Source organism: Oncorhynchus masou, unplaced genomic scaffold (genome assembly GCF_036934945.1).
Source record: "Oncorhynchus masou masou isolate Uvic2021 unplaced genomic scaffold, UVic_Omas_1.1 unplaced_scaffold_2220, whole genome shotgun sequence".
In the NCBI taxonomy this organism is placed as follows: Eukaryota; Metazoa; Chordata; class Actinopteri; order Salmoniformes; family Salmonidae; genus Oncorhynchus; species Oncorhynchus masou.
The window spans coordinates 49789-68461 of NW_027008694.1; the positions used below are offsets into that span (position 1 = coordinate 49789).

General features: G+C 37.4%; 1 protein-coding gene across 2 annotated transcripts in view; it reads left to right on the forward strand.

Moving 5' to 3' along the window:
• Nucleotides 1–18673, forward strand: part of LOC135533107 (major facilitator superfamily domain-containing protein 12-like) — a 38083-nt gene that overhangs the window by 12686 nt on the left and 6724 nt on the right. For both annotated transcript variants that reach the window (XM_064960517.1, XM_064960516.1), the window contains exons 4-6: nucleotides 430–562; nucleotides 1700–1927; nucleotides 2537–2629. In XM_064960517.1, the coding sequence (XP_064816589.1) occupies nucleotides 430–562; nucleotides 1700–1927; nucleotides 2537–2629 (454 nt within the window). The remainder of the gene's footprint in view (nucleotides 1–429; nucleotides 563–1699; nucleotides 1928–2536; nucleotides 2630–18673) is intronic.

An 18673-nucleotide genomic window follows, 5' to 3' on the forward strand; every position in this document is an offset into this window, starting at 1 on the left:
AGCGCCGTATGGTCGGCTGCTGAGCAGTTGCCAGGCAGTGATGCAACCGGTCAGGAAGCTCTCGATGGTGCAGCTGTAATAAATCTTCTTGAAGATCTTGGGTCCCATGTCAAATCTTTTCAGTCTTCTGAGGGGGAAAAGGTGTTGTTCCCTCATCACGACTTACTTGGTGTGTTTGGACCATGACAGTTTGTTGATGTGGACAGCAAGGAACTTCAAACTCTCGACCCGCTCCACTACAGCCCCATCGATGTTAAATGGTGCTCTCATGCATGCTTCAGTGTTGCTTGCCTCGAAGCGAGAATAAAAGGCGTTTAGCCGTTTCGGGAATAGCACATGAACACACACAAGACATGGCAAAATGTGTAGAATTGCAGGAAATGAGCTTTTTAAAATGGCAAAATATTCTCTCTTGTTCTGCTATTCCAGGTATGCGTTTACAGTGATGGCCAATATAACAGTGTACGCTGTGGCCTATCTGCTGTTCCACTTCCAAACTGGATCAGACGAGGACCCCTCTCTCACCGAGACCCTGGGGCCCATAGATATCCCTATATTCAGGGTGAGCAGAGCCATACATTACCTCATAGATATCCCTATATTCAGGGTGAGTAGAGCCATACATTACCCCATAGATATCCCTATATTCAGGGTGAGCAGAGCCATACATTACCCCATAGATATCCCTATATTCAGGGTGAGTAGAGCCATACATTACCTCATAGATATCCCTATATTCAGGGTGAGCAGAGCCATACATTACCTCATAGATATCCCTATATTCAGGGTGAGTAGAGCCATACATTACCTCATAGATATCCCTATATTCAGGGTGAGCAGAGCCATACATTACCTCATAGTTATCCCTATATTCAGGGTGAGTAGAGCCATACATTACCTCATAGATATCCCTATATTCAGGGTGAGCAGAGCCATACATTACCCCATAGATATCCCTATATTCAGGGTGAGTAGAGCCATACATTACCTCATAGTTATCCCTATATTCAGGGTGAGCAGAGCCATACATTACCTCATAGATATCCCTATATTCAGGGTGAGTAGAGCCATACATTACCTCATAGATATCCCTATATTCAGGGTGAGTAGAGCCATACATTACCCCATAGATATCCCTATATTCAGGGTGAGCAGAGCCATACATTACCTCATAGATATCCCTATATTCAGGGTGAGTAGAGCCATACATTACCTCATAGATATCCCTATATTCAGGGTGAGTAGAGCCATACATTACCTCATAGATATCCCTATATTCAGGGTGAGTAGAGCCATACATTACCTCACAGATATCCCTATATTCAGGGTGAGTAGAGCCATACATTACCCCATTGATGAGTAGATCAGAGTTGGCCTCAGATTGTTTCCTGTATAGTTAATGCAAATTCATGATACAATTTTATCTTAAACTTTTTTTAAAGATTGTGCGTATAACCACAACCATTCACAACTCATTATCTTGATGATGATGTTATCTTCTTCCACATGTTTGTAATAGGAAGTGCTTGTTGAAATGCACTGTAGGCTCATGCTACACCTTCAGTATGTCTTTTGAACACCGTTATTAAAAATAAATAAATGTACAACAATAGTAGACAACTTCAGGGAGGAGATGAAGAGGACATATTTACGTCCATTCATTGGTACTTTTCATTCTCTATTTTATTTTTTCTTTCAGAACCTGAGCCTCATCGTGCTGGGTATCGGTGCTCTTTTCTCTGTCCTCTTTCACCTGGGCACACGGGAAGAGAAGGGGGGAGCAGGGGAAGAGAAGAGAGAAGAGGAGGAGGATGAAGAAGAAGAGAGAGGAGAGCGCCGGCCCCTTATCCCTCGCCCTCAGGCTGCCGCCCCCGTCCAGTCGCTGCTGAGGTGGAAATGCTGGCTGCAACAGCCTTCCTTTTACCAGGTAACACTGAAACACTCCTGCCATTTTGGAATCGAGAGATTTTAAGTCCGATTCAACAGCTGGTTGGATTTCAACAGCATTTTGATCTGATACTCAGCATCCGCTCTGGATTCGATGCTCAGTGTACTTCCAATCAGGGTTGTTTGTTTCAATCTCCGGCAGTAGGATTGCTCAACTTAGTTTTTCTTTGTATATACATATGACAAATAAACTGAATATATTTCTGTTGACATTTTGCAGACACAACACTGCTTTGTCTGTTTTTAGCTCATGTTAATAGTGGTGTTTTTAGCCCATGTTAATAGGGGTGTTTTTAGCCCATGTTAATAGGGGTGTTTTTAGCCCATGTTAATAGGGGTGTTTTTAGCCCATGTTAATAGGGGTGTTTTTAGCCCATGTTAATAGGGGTGTTTTTAGCCCATGTTAATAGGGGTGTTTTTAGCCCATGTTAATAGGGGTGTTTTTAGCCCATGTTAATAGGGGTGTTTTTAGCCCATGTTAATAGGGGTGTTTTTAGCCCATGTTAATAGGGGTGTTTTTAGCCCATGTTAATAGGGGTGTTTTCAGCCCATGTTAATAGTTCCTGTATTTTCCTTCTGTCCTGTCCAGGTAGCGTTTCTCTACATGTCCACCAGACTGATAGTGAACGTGTCTCAGACCTACATCTCCATGTATCTTACCAACACTCTCATGTTGCCAAAGGTAACAACACCATGTATCTTACCAACACTCTCATGTTGCCAAAGGTAACAACACCATGTATCTTACCAACACTCTCATGTTGCCAAAGGTAACAACACCATGTATCTTACCAACACTCTCATGTTGCCAAAGGTAACAACACCATGTATCTTACCAACACTCTCATGTTGCCAAAGGTAACAACACCATGTATCTTACCAACACTCTCATGTTGCCAAAGGTAACAACACCATGTATCTTACCAACACTCTCATGTTGCCAAAGGTAACAACACCATGTATCTTACCAACACTCTCATGTTGCCAAAGGTAACAACACCATGTATCTTACCAACACTCTCATGTTGCCAAAGGTAACAACACCATGTATCTTACCAACACTCTCATGTTGCCAAAGGTAACAACACCATGTATCTTACCAACACTCTCATGTTGCCAAAGGTAACAACACCATGTATCTTACCAACACTCTCATGTTGCCAAAGGTAACAACACCATGTATCTTACCAACACTCTCATGTTGCCAAAGGTAACAACACCATGTATCTTACCAACACTCTCATGTTGCCAAAGGTAACAACACCATGTATCTTACCAACACTCTCATGTTGCCAAAGGTAACAACACCATGTATCTTACCAACACTCTCATGTTGCCAAAGGTAACAACACCATGTATCTTACCAACACTCTCATGTTGCCAAAGGTAACAACACCATGTATCTTACCAACACTCTCATGTTGCCAAAGGTAACAACACCATGTATCTTACCAACACTCTCATGTTGCCAAAGGTAACACCACTATAGCGATAACGATACCTATAACTATACCTGTAACTATTATTTTATTTGGCCCTTTATTTATACAGGTTTTTCTCATTGAGAGAACATCTCTTTTCCAAGAGAGACGTGGTCCAATAGCAGCAGGGGGAACCACGTTCCAGACAAAACAACTTACATACACTAACACACATACCCTAACACAACATTAAACAAAACTATAAACACACATACAGTACGACAAAAACATTTTACTTTTAAAAACACAAACATCTTGACTAAAAACAGCTGTCCTAAAGACAATTACACTCTTCTATGATATATACATTGATCAAGTGTTTAAAATCCAACAACGAAACTAGATCATCACATTTTAAAATGTTCAGGAGAGAATTCCAGGACCACGGAGCTAAGTAACTAAAACTATTTCTACCATGACCTGTTGTAATTTTTGGTACTGTTAGACGCAAATGAGAATGGGACCGTAATAGATATTTATTTACTGACCTGACTAAAAAAGAACTTGAGATAAAATGGCATTTTATTCAATATGGCCAGTGTATACCAGTGTTTAAGCCTACGCAAGGTAGATGACGACCAGCCAACAGCGCTGTAGAGATCACAATGATGTGTTAGACGTTTCTGATTGGTAATGAACCTGAGGGCTGCATGATACACTGAATCAAGTGCTCTCAGGGTCGTGGCTGAGGCCTGCATATATATAACATCACTAAACATCTAAAACCGCCAGTAATGTACATCATACCAGCTCCTTCTTGGCCTCCAGAGAAAAACAAGCCTGATGCCAGTATTGTACATCCTACCAGCTCCTTCCTGGCCTCAAAAGAAAAACGAGCCTTATGCCGTTAATAAAATCCTATTTTCAGCTTGAGCTTCCTTATCAAGTTCTCTACATGCACAGTGAAGCTCAGTTTATCATCAACCCACACACCCAAATATTTGTACACTTTAACTTGCTCTATAGTATGTCCAGCCAATGTAGCATTGACATGATTAGTAACATGCCTGGCATTTGACAATACCATGCATTTTGTTTTACCTGAATTTAGAATCCGCTTTAAATCATACAGATTCTGTTGTATGGTGTCAATTGCTCTTTTGGCATTTTCAAAAGCTAAAGATAACCTACTACCACTTGTATAAAGAACAGTATCATCTGCATAAAAATGAACATCCACTGTTTCAATAAGATCCCCAATGTTGTTGATATACAAAATGAACAACAGTGGGCCTAAAATAGAACCTTGCGGAACACCTGAGCACAACTCTATGGACTCAGATTTACAACCATCCTCCATTACACATTGTGAACGATTTGATAGGTAATTTATAAACCAATCTAGAGCATGACCAGTAATTCCACAACATTTTAACCTTTGCACTAACACAGCATGGTCCATGGTGTCAAAAGCCTTCGACAAATCAATAAAAACAGACACACAATGTAACTTCCTATCAAGAGCACAGTGGATGTCATTTAAAACCTTCAATGTTGCTGAAACAGTGCTGTGGTCATAAAAACCTGATTGCATTCCATTTAACCTCTCTGGAATATGTGGGACGGTGGTGTCCCACCTCGCAACATTAGCCAGTGAAATTGCAGGGCTCCAAATTCAAACAACAGAAACCCCATAATTAAAATTCCTCAAACCTATACAAGTATTTTACACCATTTTAAAGATAAACTGTTTGTAAATCCAGCCACAGTGTCCGATTTCAAATAGGCTTTACGGAGAAAGCACACCAAACGATTATGTTAGGTCAGCACCTAGTCACAGAAAACCATAAAGCCATTTTCCAGCCAAGGAGAGCCCTCACAAATGTCAGAAATAGCGATTAAATTAATCACCAACCTTTTGATCTTCATCAGATGGCACTCACAGGACTCCATGTTACACAATAAATGTGTGTTTTGTTCGATAAAGTGACTCTTTCTGTCCAAAAACCTCATTTGAAATTGGTGTGTTCAGAAATGCATTCTCAAACAAACATCCAGTGAAAGTGCAGAGAGCCACATCAAATTACAGAAATACTCATCATAAACATTGATAAAAGATACAAGTGTTATGCATGGAAATATAGATAAACTACTCCTTAATGCAGCCGCTGTGTCAGATTTAAAAAAAGCTTTACAGCGAAAGCACACCTTGCGATTATGTTAGGTCACCGCCTAGCCACAGAAAAACATACAGCCATTTTCCAAAGAAGGAGAGGTGTCAGAAATAGCATGTTATGTACTTGAGTGAAGACCCAAAAGCGGTTTTAACAGAAAACAGAGTTCTTTAATGAAAAACAGGAATGGCATAAATCCTCTTCCAACGTAGTCAATGGAACAAAAGAACGTAGTATAATGCAGGATACACCTGCCAGGCAGACTCCGACAGGATAGGACAAGGTGGAAGCAAACGAGACGACAGCTTGCTTCTGGCATCAAAAACACAAACAAGAATCAGACACTGAAAGTAGCAGGAACAGAGAGAGAAATAGAGACCTAATCAGAGGGGGAAGAGAGAACAGGTGGGAAGGAGTGAATGAGCTAGTTAGGGAGAGTGTAGAACAGCTGAATAATGAGAGACAGAGAAGGTAACCTAAAAAGACCAGCAGAGAGAGACAGAGTGAAGAGAAAGGACAGGAACAGACATAACAAGACATGACAGTACCCCCCCCACTCACCGAGCGCCTCCTGGCGCACTCGAGGAGGAAACCTGGCGGCAACGGAGGAAATCATCGATCAGCGAACGGTCCAGCACGTCCCGAGAGGGAACCCAACTCCTCTCCTCAGGACCGTACCCCTCCCAATCCACTAGGTACTGATGACCACGGCCCCGAGGGCGCATGTCCAAAATCTTACGAACCCTGTAGATGGGTGCGCCCTCGACAAGGATGGGGGGGGGGGGAGGGACGAGCGGGGGCGCGAAGAACGGGCTTAACACAGGAGACATGGAAGACCGGGTGAACGCGACGAAGATGGCGCGGGAGAAGAAGTCGCACTGCGACAGGATTAATGACCTGAGAAATACGGAACGGACCAATGAACCGCGGGGCCAACTTGCGAGAAGCTGTCTTAAGGGGAAGGTTCTGAGTGGAGAGCCATACTCTCTGACCGCAACAATATCTAGGACTCTTGGTCCTACGCTTATTAGCGGCCCTCACAGTCTGCGCCCTATTACGGCAAAGTGCCGACCTGACCCCCTTCCAGGTGCGCTCGCAACGCTGGACAAAAGCCTGAGCGGAGGGGACGCAGGACTCGGCGAGCTGAGATGAGAACAGCGGAGGCTGGTACCCGAGGCTACACTGAAAAGGAGATAGACCGGTAGCAGACGAGGGAAGCGAGTTGTGGGCGTACTCTGCCCAGGGGAGCTGTTCTGACCAAGACGCAGGGTTCCGAAAAGAAAGACTGCGTAAAATGCGACCAACAGTCTGATTGGCCCGTTCGGCTTGACCGTTAGACTGGGGATGAAAGCCGGACGAGAGACTGACGGAAGCCCCAATCAAACGGCAAAACTCCCTCCAAAATTGAGACGTGAACTGCGGGCCTCTGTCGGAAACGACGTCAGACGGAAGGCCATGAATTCGGAAAACATTCTCGATAATGATCTGAGCCGTCTCCTTAGCAGAAGGGAGCTTATCGAGAGGAATGAAATGAGCCGCCTTAGAGAATCTATCGACAACCGTAAGAATAACTGTCTTCCCCGCTGATGAAGGCAGTCCGGTGATAAAATCTAAAGCGATGTGAGACCACGGTCGAGAGGGAATGGGAAGCGGTCTGAGACGGCCGGCAGGAGGAGAGTTCCCAGATTTAGTCTGCGCGCAGACCGAACAAGCGGCGACAAATCGACGCGCGTCACGTTCCCGAGTGGGCCACCAGAAACGCTGGCGAATGGAAGCGAGCGTACCCCGAACGCCGGGGTGGCCGGCTAACTTGGCAGAGTGGGCCCACTGAAGAACGGCCGGACGGTAGGAACGGGAACGAACAGAAGGTTCCTAGGACAAGCTCGCGGCGACGGAGTGTGAGCGAGTGCTTAGCTTTACCTGCCTCTCAATTCCCCAGACAGTCAACCCGACAACACGCCCGTCAGGGAGAATCCCCTCGGGGTCGGTGGAGACCTCAGAAGAACTGAAGAGACGAGATAAAGCATCAGGCTTGGTGTTTTTTGAGCCCGGACGATAAGAAATAACAAACTCGAAACGAGCGAAAAACAGAGCCCAACGAGCCTGACGCGCATTAAGTCGTTTGGCTGAACGGATGTACTCAAGGTTCCTATGGTCAGTCCAAACGACAAAAGGAACGGTCGCCCCCTCCAACCACTGTCGCCATTCGCCTAGGGCTAAGCGGATGGCGAGCAGTTCGCGATTACCAACATCATAGTTACGTTCTGACGGCGATAAGCGATGAGAGAAAAACGCGCAAGGATGGACCTTGCCGTCAGAGAGAGAGCGCTGAGAAAGAATGGCTCCCACGCCCACCTCTGACGCGTCAACCTCAACAACAAACTGACTAGAGATGTCAGGTGTAACAAGAATAGGTGCGGATGAAAAACGATTCTTAAGAAGATCAAAAGCTCCCTGAGCGGAAACGGACCACTTAAAGCACGTCTTAACAGAAGTAAGGGCTGTGAGGGGAGCTGCCACCTGACCGAAATTACGGATGAAACGACGATAGAAATTAGCGAAGCCCAGAAAGCGCTGCAGCTCGACGCGTGACTTAGGAACGGGCCAATCAATGACAGCCTGGACCTTAGCGGGATCCATCTTAATGCCCTCAGCGGAAATAACGGAACCGAGAAAAGGGACAGAGGCGGCATGAAAAGTGCACTTCTCAGCCTTCACATAAAGACAGTTCTCCAAAAGGCGCTGGAGGACGCGTCGCACGTGCTGAACATGAATCGAGAGAGACGGTGAAAAAATCAGGATATCGTCCATGTAAACGAAAACAAAAATGTTCAGCATGTCTCTCAGGACGTCGTTAACTAGTGCCTGAAAGACAGCTGGAGCGTTAACGAGGCCGAAAGGAAGAACCCGGTATTCAAAGTGCCCTAACGGAGTGTTAAACGCCGTCTTCCACTCGTCCCCCTCCCTGATGCGCACGAGATGGTAGGCGTTACGAAGGTCCAATTTGGTGAAAAACCTGGCTCCCTGCAGGATCTCGAAGGCTGAAGACATAAGAGGAAGCGGATAACGATTCTTAACTGTTATGTCATTCAGCCCTCGATAATCACGCATGGGCGCAGGGACCCGTCCTTCTTCTGAACAAAAAAAAACCCCGCTCCGGCGGGAGAGGAGGAGGAGACTATGGTACCGGCGTGGAGCGAAACCGACAAATAATCCTCGAGAGCCTTACGTTCGGGAGCCGACAGAGAGTATAATCTACCCCGGGGGAGTAGTTCCCGGAAGGAGATCAATACTACAGTCATACGACCGGTGTGGAGGGAGAGAAGTGGCCTTGGAACGACTGAACACCGTGCGCAGATCGTGATACTCCTCCGGCACCCCTGTCAAATCGCCAGGCTCCTCCTGTGAAGAAGAGACAGAGGAAACAGGAGGGATAGCAGACATTAAACAGGTCACATGACAAGAAACATTCCAGGATAGGATAGTATTACTAGACCAATTAATAGAAGGGTTATGGCGCACTAGCCAGGGATGACCCAAAACAACAGGTGTAAAAGGTGAACGAAAAATTAAAAAAGAAATGGTTTCGCTATGATTACCAGAGACAGTGAGGGTTAAAGGCAGCGTCTCACGCTGAATCTTGGGGAGAGAACTACCATCTAAAGCGAACAAGGCCGTGGGCTCCCCTAACTGTCTGAGAGGAATGTCATGTTCCCGAGCCCAGGTCTCGTCCATAAAACAGCCCTCCGCCCCAGAGTCTATCAAGGCACTGCAGGAAGCAGATGAACCGGGCCAGCGGAGATGGACCGGAAAGGTAGTGCGTGATCCAGAAGGAGAGGCCTGAGTAGTTGCGCTCACCAGTAGCCCTCCTCTTACTGATGAGCTCTGGCTTTTACTGGACATGAGGTGACAAAATGACCAGCGGAGCCGCAGTAGAGACAGAGGCGATTGGTGATTCTCCGTTCCTTCTCCTTGGCCGATATGCGGATACCCCCAGCTGCATAGGCTCAGCATCCGAGCCGGCGGAGGAGGGTGGCAGTGATGCGGCAGGTGGCAGTGATGTGGAGAGGGGAGCAACGGAGAACGCGAGCTCCCTTCCACGAGCTCGGCGACGAAGATCAAACCGTCGCTCTATGCGAATAGCGAGAGCTATTAAGGAGTCCAGACTGGAAGGAACCTCCCGGGAGAGGATCTCATCCTTAACCTCGACGAGGAGACCCTCCAGAAAACGAGCGAGCAAAGCCGGCTCGTTCCAGTCACTAGAGGCAGAGAGAGTGCGAAACTCAATAGAATAATCCGTTATGGATCGATTCCCCTGACATAGGGAAGACAGGGCCCTGGAAGCCTCCTCCCCAAAAACAGAACGGTCAAAAACCCGTATCATCTCCTCCTTAAAGTCCTGATACTGGTTAATACACTCAGCCCTCGCCTCCCAGATTGCCGTGCCCCACTCACGCGCCCGTCCGGTAAGGAGAGAAATGACGTAGGCGATGCGGGCTGCGCTCCTGGAGTAAGTGTTGGGCTGGAGAGAGAACACCACATCACACTGAGTGAGGAATGAGCGGCACTCAGTGGGCTCCCCAGAGTAACACGGCGGGTTGTTGATCCTGGGCTCCGGAGACTCGGAAACCCTGGAAGTGGGCGGTGGATCGAGGTGGAGTTGGTGAACCTGTCTTGTGAGGTCGGAGACTTGGACGGCCAGGGTCTCAACGGCATGTCGAGCAGCAGACAATTCCTCCTCGTGTCTGCCTAGCATCGCTCCCTGGATCTCGACGGCGGAGTGAAAAGGGTCCGGAGCCGCTGGGTCCATTCTTGGTCTGATTCTTCTGTTATGAACTTGAGTGAAGACCCAAAAGCGGTTTTAACAGAAAACAGAGTTCTTTAATGAAAAAACAGGAATGGCATAAATCCTCTTCCAACGTAGTCAATGGAACAAAAGAAGGTAGTATAGTGCAGGTGGCACCTGCCAGGCAGACTCCGACAGGACAGGACAAGGTGGAAGCAAACGAGACGACAGCTTGCTTCTGGCATCAAAAACACAAACAAGAATCAGACACTGAAAGTAGCAGGAACAGAGAGAGAAATAGAGACCTAATCAGAGGGGGAAGAGAGAACAGGTGGGAAGGAGTGAATGAGCTAGTTAGGGGAGATGTAGAACAGCTGAAGAATGAGAGACAGAGAAGGTAACCTAAAAAGACCAGCAGAGAGAGACAGAGTGAATAGAAAGGACAGGAACAGACATAACAAGACATGACATAGCATTATAAATATTCACTTACCTTTGATGATCTTCATCAGAATGCACTCCCAGGAATCCCAGTTCTACAATAAATGTTTGCTTTATTTGATAAAGTCCATAATTTATTTCCAAATACCTCCTTATTCGCGCGTTTAGTTCACAAATCCAAACTCATTCTGCCAGACCTCATACTCAATCAGTTCTCATTCCCTCCTCCTTCACAGTAGAAGCCTCAAACAAGGTTCTAAAGGCTGTTGACATTTAGTAGAAGCATCTTGGGAAGTGCAATATGACCCCATAGACACTGTATATTCGATAGGCAATGACTTGGAAAAACTACAAACCTCAGATTTCCCACTTCCTGGTTGGATTTTTTTCTCGGGTTTTTGCCTGCCATACGAGTTCTGTTATACTCACAGACATCATTCAAACAGTTTTAGAAACTTCAGAGTGTTTTCTACCCACATCTACTAATTATATGCATATTCTAGCTTTTGGGCCTGAGTAGCAGGCAGTTTACTCTGAGCACCTTATTATCCAAGCTAGTCCCAGTCCCAAAGAAGTGGGGAGCAATGATGTCTGCAGCTAGGTGTAGGAGGCGGGGGTCTAGTTCATCAGGGACAGGGGATTTTTTTTTAATCAATTTCTTTCAGGGCTTTACACACTTCTGAAACAGAGAAGGATGAAAAGGAGAACCTGGTGAAGGAGTGCACAGGGGTGTCATGTAAACTCACTATACATATACCTATAACTATACATATACCTATAACTATACATATAACTATACCTATACCAATAACTATACCAATAACTATACCAATAACTATACCAATAACTATACCTATACCTATAACTATACCTATAACTATACCTATAACTATACCAATAACTATACCTATAACTATACCAATAACTATAACTATAACCTATACCTATAACTATACCAATAACTATACCTATAACTATACCAATAACTATAACTATAACCTATAACTATACCTATAACTAACCAATAACTATAACTATACCTATAATTATACCTATAACCTATAATTATACCTATAACTATACCTATAACCTATAATTATAACTATACCTATAATTATAACTATACCTATAACTATAACTATACCTATACCAATAACTATACCAATAACTATACCAATAACTATACCAATAATTATACCAATAACTATACCTATACCTATAACTATACCAATAACTATAACTATAACCTATAACTATACCAATAACTATAACTATACCAATAACTATACCTATACCTATAACTATACCAATAACTATAACTATACCAATAACTATACCTATACCTATAACTATACCAATAACTATAACTATACCTATACCTATAACTATACCAATAACTATAACTATACCAATAACTATACCTATACCAATAACTATACCTATAATTATACCAATAACTATACCTATACCTATAACTATACCAATAACTATAACTATAACCTATAACTATACCAATAACTATAACTATACCAATAACTATAACTATACCTATAACTATACCTATAACTATACCAATAACTATAACTATACCAATAACTATACCAATAACTATACCTATACCAATAACTGTACCTATAACTATACCAATAACTATACCTATAACTATACCTATAACTATACCAATAACTATAACTATAACCTATACCTATAACTATACCAATAACTATACCAATAACTATAACCTATAACTATAACTATACCAATAACCTATAACTATACCTATAACTATACCAATACCTATAACTATACCTAAAACTATACCTATACCTATACCAATAACTATACCAATAACTATACCTATAATTATACCTATAACTAACCAATAACTAACCAATAACTATAACTATACCAATAACTATACCTATACCTATACCTATAACTATACCAATAACTATACCAATAACTATACCTATACCAATAACTATACCAATAACTATACCTATAATTATACCAATAACTATACCTATAACTATACCTATAACTATACCAATAACTAACAAATACCAATAACTATACCAATAACTATACCAATAACTATACCTGTACATATACCTATAACTATACCTATAATTATACCTATAACTAACCAATAACTAACCAATACCAATAACTATACCTATAACCTATAATTATACCTATAACTATACCTATAACCTATAATTATAACTATAATTATAACTATACCTATAATTATAACTATACCTATAACTATACCTATAACTATACCTATACCAATAACTATAACTATAACTATAACTATACCTATACCAATAACTATACCTATAACTATACCTATAACTATACCTATAACTATAACTATAACTATACCTATAACTATACCTATACCAATAACTATACCAATAACTATACCTATAACTATACCAATAACTATACCAATAACTATACCTATAATTATACCTATAACTAACCAATAACTAACCAATAACTATAACTATACCTATACCTATAACTATACCAATAACTATAACTATACCAATAACTATACCTATACCAATAACTATACCAATAACTATACCTATAATTATACCAATAACTATACCTATAACTATACCTATAACTATACCTATACCAATAACTATAACTATAACTATAACTATACCTATACCAATAACTATACCTATAACTATACCTATAACTATACCTATAACTATACCTATACCAATAACTATACCAATAACTATACCTATAACTATACCTATAACTATACCAATAACTATACCAATAACTATACCTATAATTATACCTATAACTAACCAATAACTAACCAATAACTATAACTATACCTATACCTATAACTATACCAATAACTATAACTATACCAATAACTATACCTATACCAATAACTATACCAATAACTATTCCTATAATTATACCAATAACTATACCTATAACTATACCAATAACTATACCTATAACTATACCTATAACCTATAATTATAACTATAATTATAACTATACCTATAATTATAACTATACCTATAACTATAACTATACCTATACCAATAACTATAACTATAACTATACCTATACCAATAACTATACCTATAACTATAACTATACCTATACCAATAACTATACCTATACCTATAACTATACCTATAACTGTACCTATAACTATACCTATAACTATACCTATACCAATAACTATACCTATAACTATACCTATAACTATACCAATAACTATACCAATAACTATACCTATAATTATACCTATAACTAACCAATAACTAACCAATAACTATAACTATAACTATACCAATAACTATAACTATACCAATAACTATACCTATACCAATAACTATACCAATAACTATACCTATAATTATACCAATAACTATACCAATAACTATACCTATAATTATACCAATAACTATACCTATAACTATACCAATAACTAACCAATACCAATAACTATACCAATAACTATACCAATAACTATACCTGTACATATACCTATAACTAACCAATACCAATAACTATACCTATAACCTATAATTATAACTATACCTATAATTATAACTATACCTATAACTATAACTATACCAATAACTATAACTATAACTATACCTATACCAATAACTATAACTATACCTATAACTATACCTATACCTATACCAATAACTATAACTATACCAATAACTATACCAATAACTATACCAATAACTATACCAATAACTATACATATACCTATACCTATAATTATACCTATAACTAACCAATAACTAACCAATACCAATAACTATACCTATAACCTATAATTATACCTATAACTATACCTATAACCTATAATTATAACTATAATTATAACTATACCTATAATTATAACTATAGCTATAACTATAACTATACCAATAACTATACATATACCTATACCTATAATTATACCTATAACTAACCAATAACTAACCAATACCAATAACTATACCTATAACCTATAATTATACCTATAACTATACCTATAACCTATAATTATAACTATAATTATAACTATACCTATAATTATAACTATACCTATAACTATAACTATACCTATACCAATAACTATACCAATAACTATACCTATAACTATACCTATAATTATACCTATAACTATACCTATACCAATAACTATACCTATAATTATAACTATAACTATACCTATAATTATAACTATAACTATACCTATAATTATAACTATACCTATAACTATACCAATAACTATACCTATAACTATACCTATACCTATACCAATAACTATACCTATAATTATAACTATAACTATAACTATACCTATAACTATACCTATAACTATACCTATAACCTATAATTATAACTATAACCTATAATTATAACTATACCTATAATTATAACTATAATTATAACTATAACTATAATTATAACTATACCTATAACTATACCTATACCAATAACTATAACTATACCAATAACTATAACTATACCAATAACTATAACTATACCAATAACTATACCAATAACTATACCAATAACTATACCTATACCAATAACTATAACTATACCAATAACTATACCTATACCTATAACTATACCTATAACTATACATATACCTATAACTATACCTATAACTATACCTATAACTATACATATACCTATAACTATACATATACCTATAACTATACATATACCAATAACTATACCTATAACTATACATATACCTATAACTATACATATTCCAATAACTATACCAATAACTATACCAATAACTATACCTATAACTATACCTATAACTATAACTATACCTATAACTATAACTATACCTATACCTATAACTATAACTATACCTATAACTATACCTATAACCTATAATTATAACTATAATTATAACTATACCTATAATTATAACTATACCTATAACTATAACTATACCTATAACTATAACTATACCTATACCTATAACTATACCTATAACTATACCTATACCTATAACTATACCTATACCTATAACTATACCTATAACTATACCTATAACTATACCTATAACTATACCTATAACTATACCTATACCTATACCTATAACTATACCTATACCTATACCTATAACTATACCTATACCTATAACTATACCTATACCTATAACTATACCTATACCTATAACTATACCTATAACTATAACTATACCTATACCTATACCTATAACTATACCTATAACTATACCTATAACTATACCTATAACTATACCTATACCTATAACTATACCTATAACTATACCTATACCTATAACTATACCTATAACTATACCTATAACTATACATATACATATACCTATAACTATACCTATAACTATACATATAACTATACCTATAACTATACCTATACCAATAACTATAACTATACCAATAACTATAACTATACCTATAACTATACCTATAACCTATAATTATAACTATAACCTATACCAATAACTATACCAATAACTATACCTATAACTATACCTATAACTATACCTATAACTATACCTATAACTATACCTATAACTATACCTATACCAATAACTATAACTATACCTATAACTATAACTATACCAATAATTATACCAATAACTATACCTATAACTATACCTATACCAATAACTATAACTATACCTATAACTATACCTATAATTATACCTATAACTATACCTATAACCTATAATTATAACTATAACCTATAATTATAACTATAACCTATAATTATAACTATAACTATAATTATAACTATAATTATAACTATACCTATACCAATAACTATACCAATAACTATACCTATAACTATACCAATAACTATACCTATAACTATACCTATAACCTATAATTATAACTATAATTATAACTATACCTATAATTATAACTATACCTATAACTATAACTATACCTATACCAATAACTATAACTATAACTATACCTATACCAATAACTATACCTATAACTATACCTATAACTATACCTATAACTATACCTATACCAATAACTATACCAATAACTATACCTATAACTATACCTATAACTATACCAATAACTATACCAATAACTATACCTATAATTATACCTATAACTAACCAATAACTAACCAATAACTATAACTATAACTATACCAATAACTATAACTATACCAATAACTATACCTATACCAATAACTATACCAATAACTATACCTATAATTATACCAATAACTATACCTATAACTATACCAATAACTAACCAATACCAATAACTATACCAATAACTATACCAATAACTATACCTGTACATATACCTATAACTATACCTATAATTATACCTATAACTAACCAATACCAATAACTATACCTATAACCTATAATTATACCTATAACTATACCTATAACCTATAATTATAACTATACCTATAATTATAACTATACCTATAACTATAACTATAACTATACCAATAACTATAACTATAACTATAACTATACCTATACCAATAACTATAACTATACCTATACCAATAACTATACCTATAACTATACCTATACCAATAACTATAACTATACCAATAACTATACCAATAACTATACCAATAACTATACCAATAACTATACATATACCTATACCTATAATTATACCTATAACTAACCAATAACTAACCAATACCAATAACTATACCTATAACCTATAATTATACCTATAACTATACCTATAACCTATAATTATAACTATAATTATAACTATACCTATAATTATAACTATACCTATAACTATAACTATACCAATAACTATACATATACCTATACCTATAATTATACCTATAACTAACCAATAACTAACCAATACCAATAACTATACCTATAACCTATAATTATACCTATAACTATACCTATAACCTATAATTATAACTATAATTATAACTATACCTATAATTATAACTATACCTATAACTATAACTATACCTATACCAATAACTATACCAATAACTATACCTATACCTATAATTATACCTATAACTATACCTATACCAATAACTATACCTATAATTATAACTATAACTATACCTATAATTATAACTATAACTATACCTATACCTATAACTATACCAATAACTATACCTATAATTATAACTATACCTATAACTATACCAATAACTATACCTATAACTATACCTATACCTATACCAATAACTATACCTATAATTATAACTATAACTATAACTATACCTATAACTATACCTATAACTATACCTATAACCTATAATTATAACTATAACCTATAATTATAACTATACCTATAATTATAACTATAATTATAACTATAACTATAATTATAACTATACCTATAACTATACCTATACCAATAACTATAACTATACCAATAACTATAACTATACCAATAACTATAACTATACCAATAACTATACCAATAACTATACCAATAACTATACCAATAACTATACCTATACCAATAACTATAACTATACCAATAACTATAACTATACCTATACCTATAACTATACCTATAACTATACCTATAACTATACATATACCTATAACTATACCTATAACTATACATATACCTATAACTATACATATACCTATAACTATACATATACCAATAACTATACCTATAACTATACATATACCTATAACTATACATATACCAATAACTATACCAATAACTATACCAATAACTATACCAATAACTATACCTATAACTATACCTATAACTATACCTATAACTATAACTATACCTATAACTATAACTATACCTATACCTATACCTATACCTATAACTATACCTATAACTATACCTATAACTATACCTATAACTATACCTATAACTATACCTATACCTATAACTATACCTATAACTATA